This window comes from Salvelinus namaycush, chromosome 19 (genome assembly GCF_016432855.1).
Source record: "Salvelinus namaycush isolate Seneca chromosome 19, SaNama_1.0, whole genome shotgun sequence".
Lineage (NCBI taxonomy): Eukaryota > Metazoa > Chordata > Actinopteri > Salmoniformes > Salmonidae > Salvelinus > Salvelinus namaycush.
Window position 1 is genome coordinate 15,933,578 of NC_052325.1, and position 25,011 is coordinate 15,958,588.

Sequence of the window (25,011 nt, forward strand, 5' to 3'; positions counted from 1 at the left end):
CTCCTCCTGTTCCATCTCCACTACCCTCCCCCCTCCTCCAGTTCCATCTCCACTACCCTCCTCCTCTCCTCTCCTCCTCCTGTTCCATCTCCACTACCCTCCCCCCTCCTCCTGTTCCATCTCCACTACCGTCCCCCCTCCTCCTCTCCTCTCCTCCTCCTGTTCCATCTCCACTACCCTCCCCCCTCCTCCAGTTCCATCTCCACTACCCTCCTCCTCTCCTCTCCTCCTCCTGTTCCATCTCCACTACCCTCCCCCCTCCTCCTGTTCCATCTCCACTACCGTCCCCCCTCCTCCTCTCCTCTCCTCCCCTCCTCCTGTTCAATCTCCACTACCGCCCCCCCCCTCCTCCACTCCTCCTGTTCCATCTCCACTACCCTCCCCCCTCCTCCAGTTCCATCTCCACTACCCTCCTCCTCTCCTCTCCTCCACTCCTCCTGTTCCATCTCCACTACCCTCCTCCTCTCCTCTCCTCCACTCCTCCTGTTTCATCTCCACTACTCTCCCCCTCCTCCTCTCCTCTCTTCCACTCCTCCTGTTTCATCTCCACTACTCTCCCCCCCTCCACTCCTCTCCTCCACTCCTCCTGTTCCATCTCCACTACCCTCCCACCTCCTCCTCTCCTCTCCTCCTCCTGTTCCATCTCCACTACCGTCCCCCTTCCTCCTCTCCTCTCCTCCACTCCTGTTCAATCTCCACTACCCCCCCCCCCTCCTCCACTCCTCCTGTTCCATCTCCACTACCCTCCCCCCTCCTCCTGTTCCATCTCCACTACCGTCCCCCCTCCTCCTCTCCTCTCCTCTCCTCCACTCCTCCTGTTTCATCTCCACTACTCTCCCCCCTCCTCCACTCCTCCTGTTTCATCTCCACTACTCTCCCCCTCCTCCTCTCCTCTCCTCCACTCCTCCTGTTCCATCTCCACTACCCTCCCCCCTCCTCCTTTCCTCCTCCTGTTCCATCTCCACTACCCTCCCCCCTCCTCCTCTCCTCTCTTCCATTCCTCCTGTTTCCATCTCCACTACCCTCCCCCCTCCTCCACCCCTCTCTTCTATTCCTCCTGTTCCATCTCCACTACCCTCCTCCTCTCCTCTCCTCCACTCCTCCTGTTTCATCTCCACTACTCTCCCCCTCCTTCTCTCCTCTCTTCCACTCCTCCTGTTTCATCTCCACTACCGTCCCCCCTCCTCCTCTCCTCTCTTCCACTCCTCCTGTTTCATCTCCACTACTCTCCCCCCTCCTCCTCTCCTCTCTTCCATTCCTCCTGTTTCATCTCCACTACTCTCCCCCCTCCTCCTCTCCTCTCTTCCATTCCTCCTGTCCCATCTCCACTACTCTCCCCCCTCCACCTCTCCTCTCCTCCACTACTCTCCCCCCTCCTCCTCTCCTCTCCTCCACTCCTCCTGTTCCATCTCCACTACCCTCCCCCCTCCTCCACTCCTTTCTTCCTTTCCTTCTGTTTCCATCTCCACTACCCTCCCCCCTCCTTCTCTCCTCCCTTCCTCTCCTCCTGCTCTCCAAGAGAAAGTGTATGATAAACACTTGCAGTCGACGGCTGTCCAGAATTAGCATAGAAATGGAAGTTTGGAACCGTTTTCTAGGTTTAGATGAGTGTGTGTGTGAGTGTGTGTGTGTGTGTGCGAGCATGTACGTACGTGCGTGCGTGTGTGTGTGTGTGTGTGTGTGTGTGTGTGTGTGTGTGTGTGTGTGTGTGTGTGTGTGTGTGTGTGTGTGTGTGTGTGCGCGATCGTGTGCATGTGCCAATGCTCTCTATTTAAATGAGCACCACCATATAGACACATATAACCCCTACACTACCAGAACAAAGCTGTGAAATCAGACTTCAGTTTCCACACACCGCTATCGCTAGCGGAAGTCTGAAGTCTGGTCCATTTAAAGCCTCACTGTGTCAGCTCCCTCGGGTTGTTTAGTGACAAGAGATGACAAACACCAAACTGAACCCAGCCCAACCCTCTCTGTGTTCTGTCTCTCATTGTCAGAACCACATAATTGGTTCCAACTCCTGAATGGTTTGAACAGTTTTTCCCCAATCCACTTTATCTGTGTGTGTTCTGATTCCAGCCATAAGCTATACAACAGTGTGTTACAACTTTGGTCATAGTTGAACGAACGACAGACAGACAGAGTTTGACAGACTAGCTCTATCTGAGTCATTGTTGTTGTCCTGATGCTGCATTTGGATTCTTCCTGTGCTGTTGTGTGTGTGTGTGTATGTGTGTGTGCACACAGTGTGGCTGTGTGCAGTGTGGCTGTGTGCATGTGTGTGTCCAGTTGTTTGTGGTGTAAACACACACTCCTCTGTGTCTCCCTCCCTCTGTCCTCTGCAGGAGGTAGTGCTGTACTGCGTGGAGAACCGTGTGTGTGAGGTGAACCACAGGGACTATGCAGGCTACTGTGCCCTCCACGAGGCCTGCGCCCGCGGCTGGATCTCTATAGTCATACACCTGCTGGAGCACGGGGCCGACATCAACTGCAGTGCACAGGATGGCACCAGGTACATTCACAGTGCCGTATACATTACACACACAGACGCAAACACAGACGCAAACACACATAAAGCTGTGTACACACACTAATATGCAGAAATGCACACACACACACACACACACACACAATGTGTATCTCATAATGAATTTTTCCTTGAAGATGATTTTCATATATATGTGTGTGTGTGTGTGTGTGTGTGTGTGTGTGTGTGTGTGTGTGTGTGTGTGTGTGTGTGTGTGTGTGTGTGTGTGTGTGTGTGTGTGTGTGTGTCCAGGCCTCTGCATGACGCGGTGGAAAATGACCATCTGGACGTAGTGCGTGTGTTGCTGTCCTACGGGGCTGACCCTACTCTAGCCACCTACTCCGGCCGCGGTCTGCTCAAGATGACCCACAGCGACAGCATGGAGCGATTCCTCACTGGTCAGTTACTAACTATTTTATCCCTGCTATACCCTTCATAATACCCCTCATATACTGCTTCTATACCACATTATACCCCTCATATACTGCTTCTATACCACATTATACCCCTCATATACTGCTTCTATACCACATTATACCCCTCATATACTGCTTCTATACCACATTATACCCCTCATATACTGCTTCTATACCACATTATACCCCTCATATACTGCTTCTATACCACATTATACCCCTCATATACTGCTTCTATACCACATTATACCCCTCATATACTGCTTCTATACCACATTATACCCCTCATATACTGCTTTTATACCACATTATACCCCTCATATACTGCTTCTATACCACATTATACCCCTCATATACTGCTTTTATACCACATTATACCCCTCATATACTGCTTCTATACCACATTATACCCCTCATATACTGCTTTTATACCACATTATACCCCTCATATACTGCTTCTATACCACATTATACCCCTCATATACTGCTTTTATACCACATTATACCCCTCATATACTGCTTCTATACCACATTATACCCCTCATATACTGCTTCTATACCACATTATACCCCTCATATACTGCTTCTATACCACATTATACCCCTCATATACTGCTTTTATACCACATTATACCCCTCATATACTGCTTTTATACCACATTATACCCCTCATATACTGCTTTTATACCACATTATACCCCTCATATACTGCTTCTATACCACATTATACCCCTCATATACTGCTTTTATACCACATTATACCCCTCATATACTGCTTCTATACCACATTATACCCCTCATATACTGCTTCTATACCACATTATACCCCTCATATACTGCTTCTATACCACATTATACCCCTCATATACTGCTTTTATACCACATTATACCCCTCATATACTGCTTCTATACCACATTATACCCCTCATATACTGCTTTTATACCACATTATACCCCTCATACTCCCTAGCCCAAAATCTCTTCACCATTTACATTCCCACTCCCTCTTTTTCTATCTTTCTCTCTTTCTTTCTCACAAACACACACATACAGACATGCTGAAAACAGTCCCTTCTCCTTCCCCACCCCCAGACCACCTGTGTGAGGGGATTCAGTTGGCCAGAGTGCGTGCTTGCTCGCCTATCTGGTAACTTAGCAACATCCGCTCTGTTTGCTCAGTGTACGTGCGGAAATGGGCTTCTCAGAGAGCACACTCACTCTAGAGACTAGAAATAGTGTGTCTGTGTGTGTGCGTGTGTGTGTGACACAAATGGGCTCTCAGTGCTACATACACATGGAGGAAGAAAAGGAACTACACACACAAAGACCCCAAACAAGTAAAACCCAATTACCCAATTACCTCTGAGACAGCCAGCCGACCTTGTGAGAGAAGGAGAGAACGGGAGAGGAAGAGGCAGAGTGAGGCAGAAGAGATAGAGAATAGGGTAAAGAGAAACTCATAGTGATACAGATTGAGTGTGCTATACAGAGAGATGTGGATATAGAGGAAGGTACTGGAGAGAGGTTTAGAATGATAGACGGAGAGAGCTACAGAGAGAGATGATATAGAGGAAGGTACTGGAGAGAGGTTTAGAATGATCGACAGAGAGAGATGCTATAGAGGAAGGTACTGGAGAGAGGTTTAGAATGATAGACAGAGAGAGCTACAGAGAGAGATGATATAGAGGAAGGTACTGGAGAGAGGTTTAGAATGATCGACAGAGAGAGCTACAGAGAGAGATGCTATAGAGGAAGGTACTGGAGAGAGGTTTAGAATGATAGACAGAGAGAGCTACAGAGAGAGATGATATAGAGGAAGGTACTGGAGAGAGGTTTAGAATGATCGACAGAGAGAGATGCTATAGAGGAAGGTACTGGAGAGAGGTTTAGAATGATAGATGGAGAGAGCTACAGAGAGAGATGCTATAGAGGAAGGTACTGGAGAGAGGTTTAGAATGATAGACAGAGAGAGCTACAGAGAGAGCGAGCGTGAAACAGAGACCGAGATTGTGTGTGTGTGTGTGTGTGTACTCCTCCCTCCACCTGGTCCCACTCATCTGGAGGCCGTTAATCCCTCCAAACACACGCCATACGCCCAACGCCTCAGTACTGGCACTCAGCCCAGCTCTCACTTGCTCTCTGTGTGTGTGTGTGTGTGTGTGTGTGTGTGTGTGTGTGTGTGTGTGTGTGTGTGTGTGTGTGTGTGTGTGTGTGTGTGTGTGTGTGTGTGTGTGTGTGTGTGTGTGTGTGTGTGAGCATGCAGACACTCCCAGGATTCACTGTGTCTAAATGCCTTCCTCTGTGTGTGTGTGTGTGTGTGTGTGTGTGTGTGTGTGTGTGTGTGTGTGTGTGTGTGTGTGTGTGTGTGTGTGTGTGTGTGTGTGTGTGTGTGTGTGTGTGTGTGTGTGTGTGTCCGTGTGGACACACATGTACTCAGTGTGTGTGCCAATCTCTGTGTGTGTTTCCGGATCTGTGTGATATGTGTGAGAGAGAGTGTATGTGCGGTTCATTTTTAGCAGATTCCTGTAGCCTTGGCATGAACCAAGCCAGCTATCTCTTTCTCTCTCTCTGTCTCTCGCTCTCTCTCTCTGTCTCTCTCTCGCTCTCTGTCTGTCTCTCGCTCTCTCTCTCTGTCTCTCTCACCTAACGTACTGTTTCTCCCTCTCTGTCTCTCTCTCTGTCTCTCTCACCTAACGTACTGTTTCTCCCTCTCTGTCTCTCTCTCGCTCTCTCTCTCTGTCTCTCACCTAACGTACTGTTTCTCCCTCTCTGTCTCTCTCTCGCTCTCTCTCTCTGTCTCTCTCACCTAACGTACTGTTTCTCCCTCTGTCTGTCTCTCGCTCTCTCTCTGTCTCTCTCACCTAACGTACTGTTTCTCCCTCTCTGTCTGTCTCTCGCTCTTTCTCTCTGTCTCTCTTACCTAACGTACTGTTTCTCCCTCTCTGTCTGTCTCTCGCTCTCTCTCTCTGTCTCTCTCACCTAACGTACTGTTTCTCCCTCTCTGTCTGTCTCTCGCTCTATCTCTCTGTCTCTCTCACCTAACGTACTGATTCTCCCTCTCTTCTCCCTGTAGATTATTTTGCTGACCTGCAGGGCCGCTCTAATGATGACCCAGAAATCTATTGGGAATTCTATGGCAGCGCTGTGTGTGGTGAGTTCAGTGCTGTGCCTATTTGTGTGTGTGTGTGTGTGTGTGTGTGTGTGTGTGTGTGTGTGTGTGTGTTTTGAGTGTGTAATATAACTCTGTATGTACTGTGTATCTCTCTGTCCTTAGTGGTGTGTGTCTGTTAATCTAACTGTGCATCTCTCTGTCCTTAGTGGTGTGTGTGTGTGTTAATCTATCTAACTGTGCATCTCTCAGTCCTTAGTGGTGTGTTTGTGTGTTAATCTAACTGTGTATCTCTCAGTCCTTAGTGGTGTGTTTGTGTGTTAATCTAACTGTGTATCTCTCAGTCCTTAGTGGTGTGTTTGTGTGTTAATCTAACTAACTGTGTATCTCTCAGTCCTTAGTGGTGTGTTTGTGTGTTAATCTAACTAACTGTGTATCTCTCAGTCCTTAGTGGTATGTTTGTGTGTTAATCTAACTGTGTATCTCTCTCTCTGTCTCAGAGTCGTTAGAGGAGGGCAGTGTGTGTGACATACTGGCGGACCCCCCAGGGCCAGAGGACAAGGACAGGAGGGAGCTCTTTGAGTTTGAGTTCTCCGACCGACCCCTCCTCCCCTGCTACAACATCCAGGTGTCCCTGTCGCAGGGGTGAGTACACACACAGATCAATCTGATTGGATAGGAGTGGAAGAGGGAAGGAGGAATACAGAGTGGTACAGAATAAGAGAGAGAGTTTGATGAAAGTGACAGATAAACCAAGGTCATTTATTCAACTCTTGTGAATCCCTGTGGTGCCGTATCTAACCCTCTCTCTCCCGCTCTCGTCACCTCCTCAGGCCCAGGAACTGGCTTCTCCTCTCAGATGTTCTCCGGCGGCTGCGAATGTCTGCCCGTTCCTTCCGCTCCTCCTTCCCCCACATGGAGGTGGTGACGATGGCCGAGGCAGAGTTTTACCGCCAGGCATCTCTCTCCCAGCTCTTTTCCTGCTCAGACGAGCTGGAGGGCTTCCAGCCTGACAGCAAGGAGCTGCTGGACCTGGTGGAGGGGAGTGCTGAACTGGCCGCTCTGCTGGGTTCTAATCTGGAGTGCCTCGACGACCGCTGGGACGAACCCCCGGAGGCTAACGCTAATGTTGACGAAAAGGCTAATGTCAATGGGAACATTAGGGCTATGGCTAATGCTAACAGTAACGTTAACGCTAAGGTCAATGGGAACATTAGGGCTATGGCTAAAGGTAACATTAGCGCTAAGACTAATGGTAGCACTCATGTTAAAGCTAAGGCTAACGCTAACAGAAGGTCGTGACCTGAACTTTGACCCTGAATTCTGAATCCCTGCTCTACAGTGGGGGGTTAAAATGGGTGAATGAATAAGACCACCGCCCTGAGATCTGAGATTGAACCCCTGCTCTGTACCTGTGTGCTGGACACAGTACAGACAGAGCAGCAGAGACTGAATATGTATGTCCATCAAGTAAAGATGGAGAGACGACTGTAACTTAACAATGGTCTTATTTTTTATAAATGTATTAATATATGTATAAATATATAAATATATCTGGAAATGTTTTCTCAATTTCTATCCTTCAAAGTGTGGTGTTGTCATGAATGAAAGGTTGTGTACAGAGGCGTCATGCCCATGTCACAGAGGCACGTTCCCTCTCAGATTTGTCCTGTTATGAAAAAATAAATCCAAATTGCAATATATATTTTTTGTATTATTATATATATTTTTTGTAATACTAGCCACTTGGCTGTTTTATGAAGTTGGCTTTAGCTAGCGCAAATAGGTTCCCAATCTACCAACCTCATTATTCACTAACAAGAAGCCATAGCTAGCTTGTCTAACTATTTTATCTAGCATGCCTGCTGGCACCGTTGGTAGACTTTAGAAAAGCAAACAATAACTAAATGTACTGAATAAGACTAACATTCCTTTCAATCTTTTAACAAGATTTAATCAGAGATGCAGAGAAGCATATTTAGTTTCTTTTAAAAAAAGAACCGCCAGTCAGGAGGATATGCCGAAAGAAAATATACTTTTTTTTAGTTTTTACATAGAATTAAGCATAATGATTATGGCTCCAGATTTAATTTTTTAAAAGCTGTTTCAGGTGTTTGAAAAATGCTACATTCTCCAACTTCAGGATAGGGGGTCCTAGCCCACCTCCAAACCAACCCCCAACCAATCCTCACTCACTTTGTGCCCCCTCACATTTTTGGGGTGCATGACGCCCCTGTTTGTGTGTGTACAGTATGTGTGTTAAACAGTACATTATGTGTGTGTCAGTTTATACGGCAGTGTGTACAGTCTGAGCACTGAGGCTGCGCTTTTGAATGTGACATTTTGTGTTGATAGGAAACAAACGTTGACGATCTCTTCTAATAGTTTTCTGGTCTGCTCAGACAGACTTAGCGCCCTCTTCACCCTCAGGGGCTGTTTTGAACCTGTGTTCAATCTGCTTCTCATTTAGTCTGCTAAACTGCAGAGAGATGTGTTTTTTGTATAATAGGAACGTTTTAAAGATGATGAGAAGATATTCGCCCTTCAGCACAGAGCTTGTACATAACAGGGTGGCTATTGCAGTACAGTATCAGTTTTACTGTTTGATGGGTCATTTTTTTGTTTTAACTTTGCAATTAAAATATCTCATTTGTATTTATATTTTACAAAAAAAATGCTTTAAAATAAATCTTAAAAACTGCAAGATAAAGTTATTCTGAATGTTTTGCTTCTCATTATGTGATTATTATTGAAGGGCTTACATGGACCCATCTAAGCTTTGGACATAAGGCATATATGTCCCTGGCTTTTCTAGACCCAATCTGTCTAGTCTTGACCTACAAAGACCTCCAGACAGTTGGTGCAAAAGTTGTGCTGCTTCAATATTTCACCTGCACACATACTTGCATACTTGTTTAATGTAGCTAGACCGTTCTGAGCCCCATCCTGAATGCTCAAGGATAAGGGGGTGGAGGGGAGATGCAGTAGCCTACTCAGGAACAAGACAAGACTCCCTCAAGCCAAATGAAGCCAACAGCCTGGATAAACACACAGCTTTAATAGATACTGTTTTGTGGAGGTGACAAGTTTGCAAAGAAAGTAAATGATTGAACATCAAATGGGATAAAGCTGACCATAAAATTAAATAAAAATGACTTTACATTCAGAATATGACCCTGACATTCACAAATCCTTGGAATTACATCCTTAGTAGTCCTAAATCAGGGATGGCAACTCCAGTCCCCAGATTGGTGTCACTTTTGCCCCAACTCCAGCTAACACACCTGAATCCAATGATCAACTAATCATGACCTTTACTCTAGAACACAATTTGTTTCATCAGCTGTGTTTTCTAGGGATGGCGGAAGAAGTGACACCACTGGCCCCTGAGGGCTGGAGTTGCCAATAGCTGGCCTATATGGACCCTGGTTAGTTCATGTATGTTCATATACCCCCACTCAGTGGATGTACTTGATATTACAGGTGAAGAGAAAGTGAACACGGATGTTTTGTACTACCGCAACCGTCACCCAACCACTGCTCGATCTCCAAGGCATTCCTAGTCGATCGCCTAACATTTCTGTAAAAAACCCAACGATATAAGCTTTGTGTTCCTATTTGTTTTATTCGTTTCGCGCTGTTGGTGGTAGGCGCACTTGATTCAGCAGTCCTAGCGCCGGGGAGGCAAAGCGTTTCCATTTTGAACCCTTCAGGTGTCTGAAGGTAGAACTCCGCCTACCCTGCAGACCCAGAGAGTAAACCAAGTGCCTACCGCTGGCCAATCAGATAGCCCAGATCACCGTGAACGCACATTTCCTTGAGCCATAGACGGTTAAAAGAAACCTGGAACGCACAGCAAAGTTGATACTGTGAGATTTCAAAACTTAGAAAACCATTACTAGAGAGAGACTTAAGAATAGGCTACAGAAAATAGCTTCTGTTTTAATTAGTACATTCATTCTTAATAAACATATATTATTTTACTTTCTCACGATTTCCACTTGCTACAGCAAGAACTGCAGCTGCAATGAATACAGTGGCGACCCATCATTCAGAGCAGGGCAGAGCCCCACCTGTTTTGAGTCCTGTTTTGCATGTTATTTAGGCATTACTACGCGTCACATATCAGTTTGCAAACAATGTAAAAAAAAATAAATATATATATATATCATTGAGTTAATAAAGCCGCATACAAACATGGTCTCTTTTTTGTTTTCTTGAGTAAGACAGCTCCAAAATGCAGGTGTTTCAGCCCAGCTCAGTGCTTTCTATAGTGGTGGGGCAAGCCAGCAGAAAATATGGAGTGTTGCGCCGTGATTGGCCCAGTGTTCTGTCACTCATGGGGACACTACGTCTTGCCAAGTCTTAGGGTAGACCTAAACAATTCTAGCCCCTTGGGTGCTACCATAGAATTACATTAGAAGTGCCCATTCAAGAAGGCTCAAGGTCATTTGCCACAGATAAAATGATGTCAAATCACATTATATCTACAGTAGCTTTGATTGGACTGATCATGTCAACATCATACTTTCAAAATCTTAGCTAGTAGTCATGAATCAAGTCGACAATCTACTGGCAAATCCTTTTTAATCCTTGTAATATGAAGAGAAATAATGAAGAGAAATTATAGATCAAACGTATCGGTGCTCATCGGCCAGTGGTCATAAACACTACACAACAAGTTGGAAATCGCAAATTCAACAATGAGTGGTTTGGAAGGAGTCCGTGGCTAACTGCAAGCATTGCAAAGTAATCATTAGCCTGCTATTCAGTGGAGTGGCTGTGTGGTCCCAAGTCTAAGACTAAGGGTCTCTTTTCTTAGTTTAAAATTATAAACATTCAACATGCTGTCAATGAAGCATGATATTTTATTTATTTATTGTACCTTTATTTAACTACACAAGTCAGTTAAGAACAAATTCTTATTTTCAATGACAGCCTAAGAACAGTGGGTTAACTGCCTTGTTCAGGGGCAGAATGACAGATTTTTACCTTGTCAGCTCAGCGATTCAATCTTGCAACTTTTCGGTTACTAGTCCAATGCTCTAACCACTAGGCTACCTGCCAGGCTCAAAACAACAGTTAACTCGAACCTGCAAAATCTGACTTTAGTGAGTTCAAGACAACTGGGAACTCTGTAAAAACGAGCTACGACTGGGAAAATACGTTTTGAACTTTCATCCAACTCGGAATTGTAAAAACGGAACTCGGCCCTCTTTCTAGAGCTATGACCTGAAGATCACTGACGTCATCATGAATCAACTTTTTTTTTTTTTAGTTCCTAGTTGTCTTGAAAGCACAATAAATCCAGAGAATGCCAGACTTTGATGACAAAGTTTGATGTCAGAATTTGCCCACAAAGGACCGCCGCACCACCTTCCTGTTCAAGTGAGCACAGCACAACAAGGTGAGTCCAAAAATGTACTGTATGCTGCTGCATAAATGATGTAATATGCCAGGGAGATGTAGCTAAGAAAGTAATACTGTTTATGTTGTGCAGTAAGCTGTTAGTAGCCCATGTGCCTCACCCTAATAATTTGGTCTATTTTCACCTCGTATTTTCACCTACTGTTCTGACTTGGTGGTGCACATGTAGCCTATAACCTGTTTTTGAGAAATGCAATCATTGAATATTGTAAGAGCTTTCATTGTCTGCTTATATGCCCCCTTTATTTATCCTACAGCTCTCACTTGGTGTACAGGGAGAAAACTGTAAGAACGGCCCATGTTCTGAATTCTGTTGCTGTACATGACACTCTAGAGCCAAACTGTTATAGACCTATATCCATCCTGCCCTGCCTCTCTAAAGTCTTCGAAAGCCAAGTTAACAAACAGATCACTGACCATTTTCAATCCCACCGTACCTTCTCCGCTGTGCAATACGGTTTCCGAGCTGGTCAAGGGTGCACCTCAGCCACGCTCAAGGTCCTAATCGATATCATAACCGACATCGATAAAAAACAGTACTGTGCAGCCGTCTTCATCGACCTGGCCAAGGCTTTCGACTCTGTCAGTCACCGTATTCTCATCGGCAGACTCAATAGCCTTGGTTTCTCAAATGACTGCCTCGCCTGGTTCACCAACTACTTTGCAGACAGAGTTCAGTGTGTCAAATCGGAGGGCCTGTTGTCCGGACCTCTGGCAGTCTCTATGGGGGTACCACAGGGTTCAATTCTCGGGCAGACTCTTTTCTCTGTATATATCAATGATGTCGCTCTTGCTGCGGGTGATTCCCTGATCCAGCTCTACGCAAACGACACCATCCTGTATACATCTGGCCCTTCTTTGGACACTGTGTTAACTAACCTCCAAACGAGCTTCAATGCCATACAACACTCCTTCCGTGGCCTCCAACTGCTCTTAAACGCTAGTAAAACCAAATGCATGCTTTTCAACCGTTCGCTGCCCTCACCCGCCCGCCCGACCTGCATCACTACCCCGGACGGTTCTGACCTAGAATCTGTGGACAACTACAAATACCTAGGTGTCTGGCTAGACTGTAAACTCTCCTTCCAGACTCATATTAAACATCTCCAATCCAAAATCAAATCTAGAATCGGCTTTCTATTTCGCAACAAAGCCTCCTACACTCACGCCGCCAAACTTACCCTAGTAAAACTGACTATCCTACCAATCCTCGACTTCGGCGATGTCATCTACAAAATAGCTTCCAATACTCTACTCAGCAAACTGGATGCAGTCTATCACAGTGCCATCCGTTTTGTTACCAAAGCCCCTTATACCACCCACCACTGCGACCTGTATGCTCTAGTAGGCTGGCCCTCGCTACATATTCGTTGCCAGACCCACTGGCTCCAGGTCATCTATAAGTCTATGCTAGGTAAAGCTCCGCCTTATCTCAACTCACTGGTCACGATAACAACACCCACCCGTAGCACGCACTCCAGCAGGTATATCTCACTGGTCATCCCCAAAGCCAACACCCCCTTTGGCCGCCTTTCCTTCCAGTTCTCTGCTGCCAGTGACTGGAACGAATTGCAAAAATTGCTGAAGCTGGAGACTTATATTTCCCTCACTAACTTTAAACATCAGCTATCTGAGCAGCTAACCGATCGCTGCAGCTGTACATAGTCCATCTGTAAATAGCCCACCCAATCTACCTACCTCATCCCCATATTGTTTTCAATTTTTTTGCTCTTTTGCACACCAGTATCTCTACTTGTACATCATCATCTGCTCAGTTATCACTCCAGTGTTAATCTGCTAAATTGTAATTACTTCGCTACTATGAACTATTTATTGCCTTCCTCCTCACGCCATTTGCACACACTGTATATAGACGTTCTTTTTTTTCTATTGTGTTATTGACTGTACGCTTGTTTATTCCATGTGTAACTCTGTGTTGTTGTTTGTGTCGCACTGCTTTGCTTTATCTTGGCCAGGTCGCAGTTGTAAATGAGAACTTGTTCTCAACTAGCTTACCAGGTTAAATAAAGGTAAAATAAAAAATAAAAATTTCAAAAGTGCTGAATAAATAGTTATACTGGCTACGTCCATCCTAGCTCACTCATTAATCTTAATTGAAATTACGGATTGCCTGTTATCCATTTTGTCGTCCCCTTATGCCATAGTTTATACATCTCAATTGTCAGCAGAAACCACATTTGTTTAAGCAAGTCAGCCATATCAGCTATGTTTTTTTTTTTAAAGGCAGTAAATGAGGCTGAATGAACTGTTTCGCAGCCAGATAAGGCTCCGCTGATAGGCAGGTGTAGCAGTAGTAAGGTGTTGGGACTGCTGTTGGGAGGGACTCTGCTGTTGGGACAGCTTTATGTAGGCCCTAATAGTTTGTGGGCACCGTTTGTCACCGTTATAGTGCAATTAATGTATTGTTTAGTGTTGTGTTGTGGCTTTGCTGACATGCGTCCCACACTTTTTTGGGTTTGTTGCGCCACCAATATTTGAATAGTAAAATCGCCACTGAATGAATGAGTATAGAAAAGTGTTCCGGTAAGCTTGCGTTGTTATTCTTTGCGGATTGTGTCTTTTTTATTATCGAGGAATATGAGCGGAGGGACATGTCAGTGAGCCGGGTGAGAGGCAGCCTCATCGCCGCTCGATTTGGCTCCATAATTTGCATACTGCTACAACTGCTTTTTGAACTCAAAACAACGTTTTTCTGCAGATGATTTACAAGATAATTCTCGAAAGAAGGTGAATGTGTACGATTTCCCAGGTTATGTAATAATGAATCCAGGTTAAATGTATTTGAACACGCATTTCATTACATAATGGTAGACTACCTTTTGAGGTTTGCAATTTGTTCATGGTTCTAGGTAGATTTTTAAGCATTTTTAACGAAGAGCCGTTTGGGAGCTAAATGAGCCGGCTCTTTTACATGAACGTAGCCAAATGAACCGTCTCACCGAAAATACTCAGAATGACAATCACTACCCTCCCTCGCCTCACATTGACCATCAAATGCAGGCCACTAGTACACACACAAAAAAGGCTCCGCTTTTTTTTATGCACACTCAGCTGTGCCTCACAAGTAATACAACTAATTATATATTCATAGTGTGATCATATACCTATATTTTTTCAATATAATTTCAAAATGGTCTAAGAAGAACAACATTTGCAGGGCAATTGAAGCACAGCCAATATGCAGTGATAATGTATTGGGCCTATAGCCTACTGCACAAACCTCATTGCTACAGAACTGTTTTTAATTGGTTAATGTGGCATTGATTAATATGTTTTATATTGTGTAAAAAATCTGAGGGGTAAATCTCGGTTTGCATTTTGACTCACAAAGTGATGTAAACTCAGAAAAGGTTGGTGACCACTGTACTACAGTATATCGAATAGCCCCTGCTTGTGGTATTGATTTTCATTACCTGAAAATGTAAAAGTACGGAGACAATGAGCTCCATATTGCAATAGCCATACAATGAAAATAATTGCAGAAATCAATCAATGTAATTTCTGCAGATTACCAATTCATACCCATCATGCATTGCTACCATTTTCGGGACAAGCGAGTCAGTTGATTTACGTTAGAGCAAGGAGAAAGATGTCGCTGGAAAATCGCCGAAGGATGGAGTCTTTATTCACCGTAGCGCTAATCTTCTGCTCAGCTTTTACGTCAGGTATAAGAGATGGAAATCTTCTGATTATTTACCTACTGATCTAGATGGTTTTCTGGAAATGATCTCATGCAGATAACGTTGTTACTAGTAGCGAGTTCTCTGCTTGAAATTGATAGCTAGCTAAATACAGGAACTAGCTAGCTAGTTACTGCTGAAGAAAAGATAATACGACTTGGAAAAACACTTCCAATCCTGTTGATAGAAAGATAGTAAGCAATCATTTGTGGAAAGACATGTTTTTTCCACTTTAAATATGGTGGTATAATGAGTAGATACTGCTTGTTGGGCCTAATTGCCCTAGGATGCTAGCTAGCTAACGTCAATTTGACAGCCAACAACCCGCACCAGCTGGGAGTGGGACGACATAATCGCCGGCTAACGTGAGCCATTTCCCGCAGTTTGACCCCATTTGTTGTTATGAACAACAATATCTAGCCATCCATCGGTTCATTTTTAGCTGTCAAACTAACTAGACTCTCAGGGGAGCAACTAGCCAGTTCAGTATCATGTGACAGACGGCATACCAAAATCTGATTCACTCAACTTCCTCAAACATTGTTCTGCTTTTCCAGTCACGAGACTCCGGCTAACTAGCTACTGTTGCCCGGCTCTGCCATTCATAAAACAGTGTAATTCGCTGTTTTTAATTAACAGTCAAGTGGGACCAAATAGCAACACTATACTGTCAGAACCGACCTAGATTATCCTCCATGGTCTTATGATATGGCTAGGTATGTGGCCCTTGTGTCCCCTCCACACACAGTATGGAATGACCTTTGCTGTTTAGACGTTATTGGAAGTTGTTTATAGATTTGTTCCTTCTGTTTTCCCTCAGGTGTTCAGGGGGACAGCCTCACCATATTGCAGGCCCCTGAGTATGTGTCCTTCCAAAAGGGAGACTGGCCGATATCAGGGGAGAAGATTCCAGATATGGTGGCTCTGACTATGGGTTTCTCCATCCAGGAGGTACACACACTGATCCAATGTTTGTGTAGGTGTGCAAGCCTATTTTGTTGTATATTATATACTAAAATCTTGTGTATTGTGTCTGTGTGTGTAGGATCTCTCCTGGCCAGGCCTCCGGGCAGGTCCTTTGTTCCAGCGTCCCAGGGCCAATGTGCTGGTGGTGGTGAGGGGGGTGGACAGCCTGGCCCTGCCCCAGAGTGTGGCCTCCTACCCCCTGGAGAATGTGAGTGTGACCAGAGTTCCAATCAGTAAGGTGGTGGTTGGGGAGTAGCAAAGTTGTGCGAGATTCCTTTTAATCAGATTTTTCACAGAAGCTCTATTATTAATAACTTATCCCTTGTTCCCTCTCCTGCAGCCGGTGCCCTTCACCCTGGACAGTGTGGCTGAGACGATTCACACTCTCTTTGCTGAGGACACTCCTGTGGTGCTCCAGCTGGCCCCTAGCGAGGAGGTACTGTATGCACCAGCACATTATTTGATGAGCACCTGAGTGTGTGTCGCTGTGTTTTACTATACAGAGGGTTGGTATGTGCAGGTCATGGTAATGTTATCCTGTGTATGTGTGTCTACAGAGGCTGTACATGCTGGGAAAGGCCAACGCTGTGTTTGAGGACCTGCCTGTGACCCTGCAGCAGATTCGTGCTCGTCTCTCCCAGGATGGCTCTGTGCTCGCCTCCCTGCCACTCAACTCCCTCAGCCGCAATGCTGAGGTACATGCATTAGTCTCGTCACGATACTAACGATACCAGGCCAAGTATCATGATACTGACTAGTATTGCAATACAACAGGGTAAAAAATTCAGTGGCCTAGCGTTCTGTTTGCCCCGTCCCCAGCACGTATTCCCGTTTTCTAAACGTGATGCGCATGTGCAAAACAAACTCACTGATATTTACACTTCTACTCAATACACATATTGAATTTAACTTCACACTGTTCGCTGTATAATAGAATACTGCGTAGAATGGCTGATTTGCTGATATTTGAAAGGCCTACCTGTGATTTGGCTGGTGGAATGGGAGGAAGGAATATCCATACATAATGATCTGCTTTCATTGTAGCAGTAAGGGGGAAAACACTGCATGAAACTGTCTTTACTCTTCAGTTAACATACATACAGACACACACACACTCTACCTCCCTCACACACTCTGTCTCTCATAAACACACACACTCTCTCTCCCACAAACATACACACGGCTCCCAACTTTAAGAAACGTTAGACACCAAACAGAATGTAAGGAGTACCAGAAAGAACTGTGTGATAGTTTAGGCTTACATTAGACCATATGAATCATACCTTTGAAGCACATCTCAAGAGTAGCAGACACTTTTCCTTTCTTCCTGTGCCAATCAAATTTACCTAGACCTAGTGTCAAGTTACCAGGTTGTTGCTGTTACCAGGTTGTTGCTGTTACCAGGTTGTTGCTGTTACCAGGTTGTTGCTGTTACCAGGTTGTTGCTGTTACCAGGTTGTTGCTGTTACCAGGTTGTTGCTGTTACCAGGTTGTTGCTGTTACCAGGTTGTTGCTGTTACCAGGTTGTTGCTGTTACCAGGTTGTTAACTAGCTAGGTAACATGACTGAACAAAGTTGTTTGTGATCAAAGCCATTAGCGGCCTGGGATTAGTTTAAAACGCCCTGTGAAATGGTTTGTGAAATTATATCAAATGTGCACAAAATCACGTGGGAAGAAAAAAAGGTAGCTCTGTTAATGAGTCATATTTTTCCCCCGTTTGAGCAAAGACAAGCTGTTTCTCTAAGCTGCAAGGATGACTGTCACAAAGTTTTTTCCTCTCTGGCACTGCTGTGTGACAACAAACTTGTAAAGCCTATGACTGGCCTGTGCTGTTGGTTATACCAGGGATGAAATTATATACGGAGTATAAACTTTGCTTGCTCTGAGTGCTGCTCCAATGTATCAAATGTACAAATGTAACAACAGAAGACTTATCAGGGTCTGCAACCCCCCATGGTTAAATACATTTTTTTAAACTGATGGAGGAATAATGAGCAGACTGAGAGAAGCAGGTGAATGATGCAGGTGAGTCCCGTGTGGCTCAGTTGGTAGAGCATGGCGCTTGCAACTTCAGTTTTGTGGGTCTGATTCCCACTGGGGGACCAGTACGGAGAAAGTATGAAATGTCTGCACTCACTACTGTAAGTCGCTCTGGATAAGAGCATCTGCTAAATTACTCAAATGTAAATGATGGCTGATGGCTGATGGGGGGTATACGGCTGGCAGATCACTGCTGCCACGTGATATGCCCATGAAAGTCAAGTGGACATTATTGGACCGGCACATACAAGAGAATAGTTGATGTTGCTTAATTTTTTTTTGTACAATTTATAAACTGACTTAATACATGTTTTATAACTGCCCCAGCGGGTTCCTTAGCTCGGTATCATATGAAACGTTACTACGGCGTTCTAAAATGTTGGTATCATAAATATCATGGCGTTTTGATACCATGATATTACCGTGGTACCGGTATACCATGCAACACTAACATGCATAAATAGTGCTGGTTCTGTGTCTGTCCCCTGTAAAAGTGAACAAGAACGGTAAGGGTTGACCACTTCAAATGTTGACCTCTGACTTTTCTCTCTCCCTATAGGCTGATCTGCTCTTCCTGTCTGAGGTCCAGGTTCTACATGACATCACTGCCCTGGTAAGACTCTGAATATATCATTTGTTGGGCACAGGGGGATTGGATCATTTAAATCTGAGCACAGCAGTGCCATCCCCAGAGCCTCACAGCATGTTCTGCTTCTTCATTAGCTGCTAATGTTGATTGTCTACCCCCCTCACACTCGTGTAGCTGCAGAGACACAGGCACCTGGCCAAGGACCACTCCCCTGACCTGTACTCCCTGGAGCTGTCTGGCCTGGAGGAGCTGGGCCGTCGCTACGGACAGGACTCCTCTCAGTACCAAGACGCCACTGCCATTCTGGCCAATGTCCTACAGAAGGTAAGCACAAGGGGGAATGCCCATACTCTGTATTCATAACATGTCTTAGTGGTGTGACTTACTCCTAAATGGCCAAGTACAGAAGGCAATGGTTTATGGTTGTAAAATCAATTTATGTACACTGAACAAAAATATAAACGCAATATGTAAACTGTTGGTTTCATGAGCTGAAATCAAAGAGCCCTGACATTTTGCATCCCTGTTAGTGTGCATTTCTCCTTTGCCAAGATAATCCAAAAATGTGCAGTTTTCTCTAACAGCAACACAATGCCACAGATTGGCATGCTGACTGCAGGAATGTCCACCAGAGCTGTTGCCAGAGACTTGAATATGCATTGCTCTACCGTAAGCCAACTTCGTTTTAGAGAATTTGGCAGTACGTCCAACCGGCCTCACAACCACAGACCACGTGTAACCACGCCAGCCCAGGACCTCCACATCCAGCTTCTTCACCTGCGGGATCGTCTGAGACCAGCCACCCGGACAGCTGATGAAACTGTGGTTTTGCACAACCAAAGCATTTTTGCATAAACTGTCAGAAACCGTCTCAGGGAAGCTCATCTGTGTGCTGGTCGTCCTCACCAGGGTCTTGACCTGACTGCAGTTTGGCGTCGTAACCAACTTCAGTGGGCAAATGCTCACCTTTGATGTTCACTGGCACTCTGGAGAAATGTGATCTTCACGGTTGAATCCCTGTTTCAACTGTACAGGGCAGATGGCAGACAGCGTGTATGCCTTTGTGTGGGTGAGCGGTTTGCTGATGTCAATGTTGTGAACAGAGTACATGGTGGCGGTGGGTTTATGGTATGGGCAGACATAAGCTCCAGACAATGAACACAATTGCATTTTATTGATGGCAATTTAAATGCACAGCGATAACGTGATGATCCTGAGGCCCATTGTCGTGCCACTCATCTGCCGACATCACGTTTCAGCATAATGCAAAGCTGAAAATGGCCCAGTTCTTCCATGGCCTGCTTACTCACCAGACAAGTCACCCATTGAGCACGTTTGGGATGCTCTGGATCGACGTATACGGCAGCATGTTCCAGTTCCCTCCAATATCCTGCAATGTCGCACAGCCATTGAAGAGGAGTGGGATAACATTCCACAAGCCACAATCAACAGCCTGATCAACTCTATGTGAAGAAGATGTGTCACGCTGCATGAGGAAAATGGTGGTCACACCTAGGGCTGTTGCGGTGACCGTATTACCGCCACACCGGCGGTCACCAGTCATGAAGGCAGTCAAATTCCACGTGAACGATGCTGTTGATGGTCATTAGTAGCCTACCAAACTTGCTAACTGCCTGGTACTCAGTACTCTATTGTCACTCTGACATCAATGCAAATGTAATCAAAAATCTAATCAAACACTTTTGCGCAACATTTCTCTCTGTTATGCAATTGCGTGAGAACAGAGTGATGGCCTCTACTAAAAAGAGGAGGATCCCATCAGCTTTATATAAGCTAAGCCTACTATATTTATTTCTCAACTTTCCTAATATTAAGCACATAGCTTCTCTTTACCAGAGGAGTATAGCCTACCTGGCTGGCATGAAAATGAACCGTGGGAAAAGCGTTCTCCATTTGCTATTTAAGTGCATTTTTCCCGCTGCCACTGTTTTGAGTTGTGCATGATAATGGTCCATTTTTAATCAAAACAAATTTCCCTTATTATTTAGTATATGCAAAGAAAAGATTAAATCAAGAATAGTCTGATGGGTGTCCTATATTAGCCTATCACTTGTGAATTATATATTATCACTTGTGAATGATGCCCAGCATAAGAAACAATGCCTTTTTTTGTGACTTTTTCTAATCGTAGTCACACACCTCATGTAACCTAGCCCATAGGCCTAAATGTTTTCATACGCTTTGTATCACAACTAAAGTGGCCAAATAACTATTTAAAATTAAGCACATTAATCTGCTTTACAAGGGGTGTAGAGCCTAACTGGCATACATAAGCAGCGTGTGAGTTTCAAGTTTGGGGAAGATCATTTTCACCATAAAAATGCATCTTTTATAATAAAAGCATTTTTGATGCTAGTTGTATTAATTTGGGATCTATTGTATCACCAACTGTTCCAGACTATGTTTGGAATATTAATCTTGTTGGGCACAATGGCCGCAAAAGGCATGGATTTTTTTAGGGTGCATTAGGGCCACACAAAGGGGATGCCGGCGTGAAATTTGAGGCGTTATTAAGTGCTTGTCAAATTGTGAATGAGAGACTGATGAAGTATCTACAACATGCGCAAAAAAACAAAGCAGAGCTTATGCCTTTCAAGCAACTTTTTTCAAATCATCATTAGAGTCGCGCCATGCAGCCTTACAATGTATTAAAAATCAAAACATATAGCCCAACGTTTGTAGAACAACTAAAGTTACATTAATAACTAATAGCATATAATAGTACCTATTTATTTGTTAACCGAATAGTCGCAAATTGTTTGGAGAAAATATTCTTTCTATTTTATTCAGCTTTGTTCAGTTGTATTCTTCATACTATAAAATAATGCCACGGAATTCTAAGCAGATCTTGTCTGCTAAATGAACTAGTGTAGCCCACAGCCATTTGGCATAGTCAGATCAGTACCTAACATAAGGACAACTCAGTATGTTAGTCTGTTCTGAAATAGTCTACATTTTCTTCATATCATGCTTCTTTAGACCTGTCTAAAATAAATCTAAATCTATATAAATGTATTGTTAAGCTGTAGGCTATATTACATGGATTTATTAGACTTTTTAAAATGTAGATGTTCCAAAGTTCTGCATCAGTGTCTTGTGTGGAAGCCAGGAGATGCTAAATGTGTTTAATTAACGGTAAATTACAGTGAGACCGACAGTTATTTGCTTGACAATCACCTGCTGATGAAATTTTGTGACCGCCACAGCCCTAGTCACACCTGATACTGACTGGTTTTCTGATCAACGACCCTACTTCATTTTTTTAAAGGTATGTGACCAACAGATGCATATCATGTGAAATCCATAGATTAGGGCCTAATTCATTAATTTCAATTGACTGATTTCGTTATATGCATGGTGTGTTTATATTTTGGTTCAGTGTCGATTACCATAAAAACATTATCTCGTTATGTTTATATAGACCAACTGTGGTGTTTTTCCACAATTTCTTTGTTCTACGTCTCTCAACTTCCTGTGCTTTAGTTTGGTGAGGACTTGTTTGGTCTTTATGGTGACAGCGCGGTGGTGGAGGTTGTCACAGTGAAGAACTTTGAGGCTCCACTTACCAGGAAATCTCGCTCAATCCTGGAGTCCAAACAAATTGTGAGTGCATTTAATATTTTTTTATACGTAGATCTATGTACATTTATGCTATTACACATCTTAAGCCTGTTTTTATATTTGGATCTTCATAATTCATAGATATGGTTTCAATGGATGCAAATCTTCTCTACATCCCTCTCACCCCCTGCAGAGTAACCCTGGCAGTCCCTATAACCTGGCCTATAAGTATAACTTTGAGTATGCCGTGATCTTCAACATCGTGCTGTGGCTGATGATCATCCTTGCCCTGGCTGTTATCGTCATCTCATACAACCTGTGGAACATGGACCCAGGATATGACAGCATTATCTACAGGATGACCAATCAGAAGATCAGGTTGGACTAAGGTCTGCCCAGCAACACTCAAGCCCTCCTATTAGCCCTCTCCTAGTGAATCTTTTGTGTGAAAAATAAAGAAGTGGAGCTGAAGGTGTAGGCCTAATTCTAAATGGGTTGGATAGGTTTAAGAAATATGGTGAAAATAATTTATCTTAGCATAGTATAGGCCATGGTTGCACTAATTACACACCAGATAGCGTATACCTATTCAACCTCTCAGCTATAGACAAGCTTCTAGTGGTTGGTTATGGGCTTAGGAGTAGACATCAGAGTAGCAGTTGTTCAGGCAGAGGGAAAGGTCCTATCCAATATGAATGACATGTATAAGAGATGCACTTCATTAGTTAGCACCTTTTGAGAAATTGCAGAGGTTAACTATACAGTAGCTGTAGTTGTGTAGTTTAATGCTGAGTTGTAACACTAGAGCTGTCTCTGAGGCCTAGTCCTGTACCTTCAACCCCACACTTCACATTGCTTATGAGTGTCCTCTTTAGTAGTTGTCCTACATCCCTGGTGATTTCAAATGTCCTGTTTTATTTTTATTGTAAAAAGTAAAGATGATTATTCTAATGCCCTGAAAGACTGAGAATTGGTGTGTGTGTGTGATGTAAACGTTTGTCTCGCTATTTGAAACTGTTTTAAGTTAAAGTGAAATCTAGGTGTATATATTGAAGTTAGAAATACAAATATCCTGAAGGAAACTGCTTTATTGGTATTGTGAGAAGGTCTGTGTAACATTCGCTGGCAGGTTGTAAAGGCGCCTTGCATGCATTTTGCGGTTGTGTGACTTTGACATTTGAATATGCAATAAATGAATTACCATCTAATGTTTGTACTTTACTTCACCTCTAAAATAATCTGCAATATGTAACGGGCTTGGCGTGCTTTTGTAACTGTTTTGGTAACAGCAGATCCACTGTATTACAAAAACACATTATTCATGTGAATCTGATGGTATCATTCCATTCACGCCATTCCAGCCATCATTATGAGCCGTCCTCCCCTCAGCAGCCTCCTGTGGATATGAAGTAATGGTACATAGGCTATACATCCATGCCAATGATAGTATCTTGTGACATGTTATTTCAGTAATTTTATGCTTGAAAAAATAATCAAAACAGTTTTTTGCTTGTTTAATTTGGTGGAAAGCCTTGCAGTGCTTATCTCTCTCTCAGCCAGCATTTGACAGTGAGGAGTGTACATTTTCATTGGCAGATCAATTAAGTTCAATGCAGTTATCCAAACACATTCATCATCCATGACTAAAAGAACAAATCTAGTTTTAAAAGACAAATTTCAACAATACATGTAGTCATTTCATAGCCTGTGTATCGCTGTATCATTGTGGTACCCAACAATGCCAGAGTTAAGAACTGTGTATGGTTCAGTAGGTTCCTCTCTTATCCCTGGTTGGACAACATTAGGTTCCATAGGTTTGACAAAACTTGTCTATAGTAATTATTACCCTAAGGCTTCTTCATGTGGCTTTAAAAGACTGCTGTAGTATTTACAGTATGTGTCAATCATGATGGTAATTTACTCAATTTGATTCTTTTTTAACTCTTGTTTGTAGCTTGTTTGATAACCAGCTATTTATGGCTGAGACTCATCCAGCATTATCAGTCAGCATGATTAGACAGGCTAGTCGTGTCATTTGGTAACTAAATGAATCCCTGCGCTGGTCTTCTATAACCTGTCTGGCCTTTGCATAACCTTTACAAAGAACTGGTGTGTGTTTGTCTGTGTCTGTGTATTTTGAATCCTGTGTTTTCTTCTTCCCTTTATTTCCTGTCTCCAGCTTTAATAAGAAGAAGCAGTTGACATCTGGTTCTGATCTACCGGCAGCCGTAATAACCCCTGAACCTCATGATGTTATCGCTAACGGCGGCCCTGTGCAGTTGTCAGAGACAGCCATGCGGAAGTGTGGATCCTGAGGTTAAATGTTTCACTGGATAACAGGCTGAGACCAATCTATGATCATTACACATTTATTGAAAAAAGATAAATTCATAGAACTGTATATCTAGTCGGATTCACTTGAGGCCACATTTTAACATCTTTATAGCCCTACACACTTTCAATAGACTATTTGAGACTTACTTTACTGACTTTAGTCAAAGCATTCCCATATCACCATGACCATAACGATAACAGATTTTTAGACCAAACAGTATATGACATGATACGTGATTCCATTTAATTGATGTTGTATGGGTATAGGAGTGAGGTTTCTGAACCCAAGTATCCTAACAGGATATTGTCATATTATTGA

General features: G+C 43.8%; 2 protein-coding genes across 3 annotated transcripts in view; both read left to right on the plus strand.

Moving 5' to 3' along the window:
- The window catches only part of LOC120064169 (BCL-6 corepressor-like), a 72,488-nt gene extending 63,732 nt beyond the window's left edge, over nucleotides 1-8,756 (plus strand). For both annotated transcript variants that reach the window (XM_039014552.1, XM_039014553.1), the window contains 5 exons: nucleotides 2,346-2,512; nucleotides 2,780-2,925; nucleotides 6,017-6,094; nucleotides 6,553-6,697; nucleotides 6,886-8,756. In XM_039014552.1, coding sequence (XP_038870480.1) covers nucleotides 2,346-2,512; nucleotides 2,780-2,925; nucleotides 6,017-6,094; nucleotides 6,553-6,697; nucleotides 6,886-7,354 — 1,005 coding nt within the window. In that variant the 3' untranslated portion in view covers nucleotides 7,355-8,756. The remainder of the gene's footprint in view (nucleotides 1-2,345; nucleotides 2,513-2,779; nucleotides 2,926-6,016; nucleotides 6,095-6,552; nucleotides 6,698-6,885) is intronic.
- Nucleotides 8,757-15,033: 6,277 nt separating this feature from the next.
- LOC120064186 (renin receptor-like) lies at nucleotides 15,034-23,566 on the plus strand. The gene is made up of 9 exons (XM_039014586.1): nucleotides 15,034-15,165; nucleotides 16,001-16,131; nucleotides 16,226-16,354; nucleotides 16,487-16,582; nucleotides 16,704-16,841; nucleotides 18,747-18,800; nucleotides 18,951-19,100; nucleotides 22,281-22,400; nucleotides 22,552-23,566. The coding sequence occupies exons 1-9, from the start codon at nucleotides 15,090-15,092 to the stop codon at nucleotides 22,744-22,746; spliced, it is 1,089 nt and encodes a 362-aa protein (XP_038870514.1). The 5' UTR covers nucleotides 15,034-15,089; the 3' UTR covers nucleotides 22,747-23,566.
- The last annotated feature ends 1,445 nt before the right edge of the window (nucleotides 23,567-25,011 follow it).